This window comes from Ctenopharyngodon idella, chromosome 24 (genome assembly GCF_019924925.1).
Source record: "Ctenopharyngodon idella isolate HZGC_01 chromosome 24, HZGC01, whole genome shotgun sequence".
Lineage (NCBI taxonomy): Eukaryota > Metazoa > Chordata > Actinopteri > Cypriniformes > Xenocyprididae > Ctenopharyngodon > Ctenopharyngodon idella.
Window position 1 is genome coordinate 526,358 of NC_067243.1, and position 9,376 is coordinate 535,733.

Sequence of the window (9,376 nt, forward strand, 5' to 3'; positions counted from 1 at the left end):
TCACATCATTTTTCAAGGCTTTCATCTGTTTCTCCAGTTGGATTAGCAGGGCAAAAGTTAACCTCTGCTCTCTTCGGTTTCTTCACATTTTTGGCTAGAAAGCATTTATCCCTGGTCTTGTTCTTCAGTGAATTAAGAGCAACTTCTAAAGTGTTACACTTGTCATGTTATCACCTTGCTTTTATGACATGCTATTTCATTTGTGTTATGTACTGTATTGCAATAACATGGCCTCGCCCCCTTTGTTGTGTGTTCTCAGGGGCGGGGTTTATGTAAATTGTAGGGTTAGTGATGTCACCAATCCAGGAAGAAGCTCGTTGTAGTCCCTACCAGCCGTTTGTTGTAGTCCTTAAACAGAATTCTTTAAAAGAAAATATCTCCCTTTGCTTTGAACTTTGAGCATCGTAACTTTGCAGATGTTGTTTATGCTCAAACAGCAACATTACACACTAACTAAAGTTAAAAAAGTCAAATCATAATTAACCACCCCTTTAAGAAATGTGCATTGTGCAATAAATAAATACTCCAAATAAAGTTTAATTATAATTTTATATCAGTAAGTTCTAAATGATATGTCAATAAATATGTTAATGGATTTGAAGGATACTAAGTCTGAAATAAATGTATTTTAAATAGATTTTGGTATCCACCTTATTCCTACGCCCCATAATGCTTTGTGCGAACTATGGGTGTAACTTCCGTTAAGCTGTAAACAGTCAGTGAAAGACTCGCTCTATAAAAGCAATAATAATTTTTTTTTATTTTTTTTTAAACTGGGTACAATAAGATGACATTTTTCTACTCACCCTTCAACCAACGAACATTAAAAGGACATTTAAAAGTGTAAAAGCATCAACAAGGTACTTTCAACAGGCCATGAAAAAGCGTGATTCTTTCCACAGAAATAACGGACGGGTTAAATATAACTTTAGTGATATATATCTGTATTATGTAATATACGTTGCTTAATAAAAATGTCCATGAACTTCAGGATTGCGTGATATTATTTCAAAGTGATTTCCATCATTTTTACAGGTAATAAATTGTATTTACCTGTGAAAACACACCTGGAAAGAGATGTGAGGCTTTGAGGAGAAAATCGAGAGATTCTTCGTTCATTCCAGTGAATTATTAATGGGATATATCGTACATTATATCGGGAGAACAGACCACAAATGTGCAGTATATGTTGTCCTTTTTCATACTATTACAGCGGCATGCAAAGGGACAAAAGAAAATAATCACGAGGATAGAAAGCAGCGACTGAAAAGAGCTCTTGCCATAGATATTCGTTATAACATGTTACGTTAAAATACCAAGCGTTACGTTATTCTCATGATGTCTGAATATAAAACATGAAAGAAAATTTGACAGCTCATTCAGTCAAAGTGACGGATAAGCTTTATTTGTAGGGCAACCTTATGATTTGAAACGATTCATTTCAGTCTTTTTAAACGGAAGTTCCCCAAACTGGAAGTGCAACCCATGATTTGAAACGCAGTAGGCTAGTCAGGAATAAGGTGGATAGGGCCAGCGTGGGAAGTGGGAGTGCTGTGGACCAGCTACACCAGCACAGTTTTTCTTGACCAGTTAGACCAGCACTAAACCAGTCTGGACCATTCATGCTGGTTTATGCTGGATTTTTCAGCAGGGTGAGTTGACATTATCGTCCCACTCTCTTATCTGTCACCTTCCTCCAATGCATTAAGTATTGAGGTGATATTAATATACTTCCCTCATAATTCAGGGATGGGTGAATTGTCAGAGCAGAAAGTGGACTTTGTCGCTATTAGAGTCCCACTTTCTTATCTGTCGCCCCTCCAGCACAAGTCTGTGATAGTGTAGACGTGGAGCTGAACTCTACAGGCCCTTCAGGAGCAGGTTTGGACACTAAACGAATGAGACAAACATTATAGTCTTTATCCACCTTGTTTTTAACATAAGAGCAGCTCGGCCATTTGTAAACTGAATGTGTCTGGCTTCAGGTGTCATTCACTTCTGAAGACTTTGGGAAGAGAAGATACAATATGCTTATTCTTTGTCATTTATTTATAAGTGTTAAATCAGACTTTATAAACATTGTATTTCAAGCTTGTCAATTCTTTGGAGCCCCTAAAGGGACGTGGTGAAGGGAAAAAAATATTATGGGAGGAAAAAATAAAAATAAGTCAATGCTTTTGCATTCGCCTGCAAACAGCTCCGAAGGTTTTGTGAGCGAACACAAAATTTCTCGGGGTAACGCAAAAGCATTGTTATTCCTTCCATCTCATATTTGTTTGTCCCATGTTCCCTTTAGGGGGTCCATAGACTTCACATATGAATGCTGGGTGAGAGAAAACACATTGACAATGAATTTTAAACCTGCTTCTCCTTGGAATACCATGCAATGAAATGTTTATTTTGGGAATTGTCTTTGAAATGTCTTTTGTGACTGATCTACAGTTTTCAGGATGAAGATTTAAATAGAGAGAGTCACTTTGCATTGTCACACATGCTTCAGTGCTCTGAGAGTGTTTATAGTGCTGTGAGTTTAACACTTCATGACTGAGAGCAGAACAGAACACAATCTTCATCATCACACAAGACAAAAGAACAACAATGAACACAATCACCTTCTTCATCTGGACTCTGATCTGTATATCAGGTATACAGTGAAAGTCTGACTTGCTTAAAACCAAATATACTAAAGTTTTATATTTTATGAATATGACATCTATTTCTAATATGACACATGATTTTCCTATTGTCTTGATGTACTTTTAATTTAAATCATGTTCATTTCTCTCCAGGCTCCAGTGGACAGATCACAGTTACTCAAACTCCTGTAGTTCATACAGTCACACCAGGAGAAACTGTTGTGATGAGATGCAGCGCCAGCACTCCTTTAACAGGCTGTAGCCCTACACCCTGTCTGTCCTGGTGCTTACAGAAACCTGGAGAAGCTCCTAAACTCCTCATTTATTGGATAAGAAGACTTCAGTCAGGAACTCCATCTAGATTCAGTGGCAGTGGATCTGGCAGTGATTTCACTCTGACCATCAGTGGAGTCCAGACTGAAGATACAGGAGATTATTACTGTCAGAGTTGGCACTATCTAAACAGTAAAGATGTGTTCACACAGTGATAAAGAGTGGTACAAAAACCTCGGTCAGTCAGACGTCACAGTGATGCACTGATACAGCTGAGAGATACTGCAGCTGCTGATGGAGGATCACAAACAACACAATGGTGTATCAAACCTTTCAGAGACTTTATTTATTATGATGTATTTAGTAAACATGTAACATACAATCTTATATCCCTTATACTAAACTGGACTAAAATCTGGAGAAAATGTGAGTGGTGCTCGTCCCTGCAAAACTTTACACTACAATATTATCTGTATTATTTACTGTAGGAAAGTCAGTCGCTTTAATTGGACTTCCATACTTCACCACTAGAGGGTCACGTCTTTAACATAACTGAGATCTACACACCTTTCCTTTAAGACCGTGGCTGCATCTAAAATCACATTCTTCACATTCTCTATATAGTAGGTCAAAAACAGTATGTTACAACAGAAGTATGTCTGAATTCACAGTCTGAATGTTTCTATGATAAAGTCTGTATGGTGTCCTGGTGGCCTGTAAACAGTAGCCAGCACAAATGTCAAACAGGATCGTACGCTAGACAACGTTACATAAAGCACCATCACTTCGAATTAATTATATTTGAAAGACTTCTGAGTAATACTGAAGATAATGACAACATGGCAGATGTAGTACGTCCAGATTACATTCATACACACTCATACTATACAGAACATACTTTTTTTGGCGGTCGTGAAGTAATTACTTGATCAAAATAAGTGCCTACTGAAGAGAGTATGTGATTTCAGACTCAGCCCATGTGCTTGATACTCCATACACTTTATTGTAATTAATGTCTAACTGTTAATCTGTTACCAGATTAAGATTAGTCTGTCGCACTAATGATATTTTTGGAAGTGTCAGTGAGTTTCACATGATGGTTGATTGTTTATTTTTCATTTATATTTATGGGCGGAGAGAATGCATAAGCTAGTGAAGCGCAGAGCAGAATCGATTCAAGGGTCAAGTCAAGTCATCTTCATTTATATACTTACAATACAGATTGTTTCAGAGCAGCTTCACAGTGATAATAGGAAAATTAATAGAAAGGGTTTGTTTTGGCTTTACAGCAGCTCTAAGATAAAGTTTATCAAGTTAAAGTTTTTGATTGAATCACTTTTGTTGTAAAAGTCATTAATTATTAACTTAGGGGACGCTTAAATGACACCTTTTTAACTGAAAACAGAACAGAAACAGAAACTTTTAATGCGTTCTTGCCGTTCATTTACGTGTTCAAGGGTAGACTATGAAATAACAATTTGTAACGTCTGTAACGTCATTTTTCATGTGTGGAAAAAACGACGAAACTAAACTAGCCAATCAGATTTCTTTTCACCCATATCCGTCCACCCATGCACGCACATACACACATTTGACTTTACAACACACAAACGCACACCTTTATTTATTCTCATTCTCTCTTGCTTTCTTAATATGTCATGAGTGTACGCAGATAGATTTTAATAATCAATTTAAAAATTATGTAAAAAAAAAAAAAAAACGGCATTAATTAGCGCCCTCTCATGGTATGCACATGCGTACAGCCGTACAGCTGCAGGCGCCACTGATGAAAACAAAAATAAAAATATGAAAAAACGACTCGAGATTTGTTTATTTATGCTCATGAGGAGGGTCGAATATGTGATAAATGAATGGTTTCTTCGTTTTTCTGTTTAGAAGACAAAAACGAGAAAACAAATTATCAGAAGGTACACAGACCCAATGTCAGCCATGGTACTTGCATGATGTTTTATGCACAGTAACTCAGGCGCAAGACATTAAAATGGCGCCACAAAACCAAATTAAAGCGGGATGAAGCTTTGATCTCTAACTGTCCAATGACAGTGAGTGTTACATGTGAGAGAGGGTTGGCTCTTCAAATTGAGGCGAAAGTTGATTGGTTGCTCCCACATGTGTACTGTCCAATGGCATTTTACCACTCGATTGACAAATGGATAAAGAAAAGCATTTGGCAAACCGACAAAGAAAAGCAATTTGTAGAAAGAGAGAAAAAATTGTTGCCAAATTCTTAAAAAAAAAAAAGCAATTTAAATGCGCATTTAAAATGATTTACTAATGTACTTTTTATTGTTTTATTGATCTACGTTTTAAAAAAAGAATTAAATAACCCGTTTCAAATTTGTCTATTTATTTATACATTCAAAAAATATTTTTTGAATTTATTGTTTTATAGTTTTATGAAACTACATTTAAAAACAGGAATTAAATAAACAACTTTAAATATGTCTATTAATTTGCCCATATAAAAAGTGATTCATTTATATACATTTTTATGTTTGAATTATTAAATTAATTAATTGATTCTTCGTTTTATTTTTAAGTGGCACTCCTGATCCTCCTTAAGTAACACGTCAACATTGATCAAAAGATAATGGACTTATTTTATTTATTTATTTATTTTTCTGGTTTACCTTAAATACAGTAAATTTGATTTATTTAGTACTTGATTTCTTATTGTTATCATGTTTTTTAAAGGTGTAGTACATAACTGTACTCATAAAGAAATAATTATTGTGTTTGACGAATACGTATAAAATGATCTACACTCATGATTCTCCAGTCATTTCGGTGGCCTAGAAAAATCTTCTTTTGTCCCTCCTTATGGTGGCCACCATGTTGAGATCACATGACCAGCTGAATGCTGCTCACTTTATCTTGGTCACATATTATCAGAAACATTCACCTTATATAAATGAATCATGAATGAGAGTGAATAGATTATTTCTACAGCGGCACTGAAAGCTGAAAATGCTTCATCCACACTGACAGATGTTCATATAAAGTCAAAGACTAGTGTCTTATCAGTCTGCAAAACATAAAAAAACATTTTACAATTAATCAATATGAACAATTAATCATTAAATGGTTCAACAACATTCTGAAAGGTAAAATCTTATATGTACAGAGTTTATTAGTTTGTTAGCAGCTCACGCTGTTGTAAATCCTGCCCACTTCTTTGCATTGTCACACATGCTTCAGTGCTCTGAGAGTGTTTATAGTGCTGTGAGTTTAACACTTCATGACTGAGAGCAGAACAGAACACAATCTTCATCATCACACAAGACAAAAGAACAACAATGAACACAATCACCTTCTTCATCTGGACTCTCACACTGTTTATTCAAGGTTTGTGTAATGCAGTTTTTACAATTATACTCTTACAATATTAAATGTTTATAATTTTAGATGATAATTTTTAGAATTGATAATTTTATTTTTATTTATTTTTTTCTTGTTGTTCTTTCTCTCAGAGTGTAGAGGACAGTACACTGTAACTCAGAGTCCATCAACAATAACAGCTCAACCAGGACAAGAAGTCAGAATAAACTGTAAAGCCAGCAGTGCAGTGCATGGTGGTGATGAGTTACACTGGTACTTACAGAAACCTGGAGAAGCTCCTAAACTCCTCATATATGAAGCAACAAGCCGTTATACTGGAACTCCATCTAGATTCAGTGGCAGTGGATCTGGCAGTGATTTCACTCTGACCATCAGTGGAGTCCAGACTGAAGATACAGGAGATTATTACTGTCAGAGTGCACACAGCATCAACAGTCAATATGTGTTCACACAGTGATAAAGAGTGGTACAAAAACCTCAGTCAGTCAGACGTCACAGTGATGCACTGATACAGCTGAGAGATACTGCAGCTGCTGATGGAGGATCACAAACAACACAATGGTGTATCAAACCTTTCAGAAACATTATTTATTTATTTTGAGGTACTAAGCATGTAACATAATCTTTATATTATATAAATGTTAGTGGTGCTTGGCCCTGCAAAACTTGCCACAACAATATAATCTAACAGCAGGAAAGTCCGTCACTTTAATTGCACTTCCATACTTCATCACTAGATGGTGTGTCTGTTACATAACTGAGTTCTCTATCTGTCAGTCACTTGGTGTGTGCAAACCCTCAGAAAGGAAAGAAATACTTACTGGCGTTCAGAACGCCTGTGCTGTATGACTTCCCTAAGATCCTGCTTCTTCCTCCTAGCTTCTCGCCTTCTCTGCGACCTGCTCCTCTGAGGAGGAGGGGTCAGAGCGGCGACGCTAGATTTCTGGCCCTGTCTATGGTCCTCAGACCAGGATGGGCCAGGTCCCCCTGGCTTTCTGGGCGTGGATCAAGATCGGCGCGGTATGCAAGATTTAAAAGCTGCTGAGCACGCCCTCGCCTCTTTGAACTTCCCAACAGCTGCCTCGATGGAAGTGCCAAAAAGTTTAGAGGGCGAGACCGGGGCATCCAGGAGAAAACTCTTCTCTTTCTCTCCGATATCCACCAAGTTCACCCACAGGTGTCTCACCGTTGCCACCATTGCTGCCATCGATCTACCAATCGCAGCAGCGGTCTGCTTAGTGGCACGGAGAGCCAGATCTGTGGTGTCGCGCAACTCAGCTACCGCCTAAGGTGAAAGACCCTGACCCTGGTCTAAATCTTTCAGCAGATCAGCCTGGTATGCTTGGAGCACTGCCATGGTATGCAGTGAAGCACCAGCCTGACCCGCCACCGCGTATGCTCTGCCATTCAGACGCGAGGTGGTTTTAAGCGGTCTGGTAGGCAGAGCCAGAGCCTTAAGGGCGACGAGATAATTCGCAAACGTCTCATCAATGGGGGGCATCACCACATATCCATGCTCACGCAACCCCTCAACATTGGCATAATTTGCATGCCCATGTCGATGGATGCAGGCTGAATATGGGTTCTTCCATGCTTTCTCGAACTCAGAATGGAGATCGGGAAGGAATGGAAGGCTCACGGGGGCTGCACGACGGTGGCCAGAAAGATAACGTTCGTCCAATCTACCACGAACAGTCTCTTCCTGAACGCGCTCCCACAACAGCTTTAATCTATCTGAAGCACGCCCCATCACGTCGAGCAGCTCCTCATACGCGGGGCAGGATGGCCGAGATGGCTCAGATCTAATACTTTCACTGCCAGCCTCGGCCATCGGCTGCTCTTCATCTTGGCTAGGAGCCAAAAGAGCACTATCTGCTGAACCAGAGGATGCAAGAGAAATGGCATCCTCATCGAACAGATCACTCACCGAACGCTTTGAGAAGGGTGTCACTGTCTCACGCGATTCGGCAGCTCGCGAGAGACAGTGACACCCTTCTCAAAGCGTTCGGTGAGCTCCACCTGTAAACCCCACGACTTAAGCCGCCTCTCTGCCTCAGCACGAGAGGGGCCCGAGCCGCCAGGCACAGATGTCTGTCCTTCCTCTCTCAAGAAGATGGACAGACAAGAGCGGAGCGTCCTCATGGGAAGACGCTCGAAATGCACGCAAACTGATCCCTCGAGAACAGAGCGGTGCATGCTCTTCGCCCAGACAATGAATGCACAAGTCGTGTGTGTCCTCCGGTTTCAAATATCTAGGACACGGATCAGCACAACGCTTGAAACGTTTCTCAGCCATGATAATTGTCTTACCTTGAACAGATCGCTACAGACAAACAGTCCCTAAAGACGAAAAGAGGATGACATGTTCTCTAGGCGCCCCTTTTATACTTCCTGGTTACACCTGAATTACGTCATAGGCTTCCGCCGGCCAATAGGATTGTCGTGATTTGACAGATTGTTTCAGACACCGGTCACGCGAGGATGTTTTCTCATTTGTGTTCTAGGATGCAGTGCGAGTTACCTTTCGAAAGGGAACAATAATTTAAACATTTCTATACTTAAATTACATTTCTGTACTTGAATTATAAATCACTGAATTATGAGCACAAAATGAACAAAACAAGATTCAGTTTCATTGACTGAAATACAGAAAGTAGCAACATTTAAATTCTGATGTCAAATTAAATATATCTACAATAACTATATGAATTATGTTTATATTTTTTTCTGAACGTTTACTATATATAATTACAATTATAATTATTTGTAACATTTGTAACACTTTACCCCTTATATATAATGCAGTTTTATTTTATTTATTTATTTTTTAATGCACCTTATAATGCACTGTATGATCTCAAGAATAATTGTAACCATATTTATAATACATTATAAAACTTATCTATTCATTGAACACACCATTAAAAAGTATAATGACTTAAATCAAAGCAATTTCAGAATCTGCAAATATTGCAATGCATTTTAACTTTGGTTATAATTATTTATGAAAATAATATTATCAAGTATTATTGATGAATTATGTATTTTAATACACATCATAATACATCATACTGTGAATAATGTAACATTACATAATGAATATATAA

The 9,376-nt window shown here is 38.2% G+C and overlaps 1 gene segment (V, D, J or C); it reads left to right on the plus strand.

Annotated features, from left to right (window-relative positions):
* Window positions 1–6,728, plus strand: part of LOC127506559 (immunoglobulin kappa variable 3-15-like) — a 92,129-nt gene extending 85,401 nt beyond the window's left edge. Inside the window, 1 exon segment of the V gene segment in view lies at window positions 6,485–6,728. Within this exon segment, the coding sequence occupies window positions 6,485–6,726 (242 nt within the window).
* The last annotated feature ends 2,648 nt before the right edge of the window (window positions 6,729–9,376 follow it).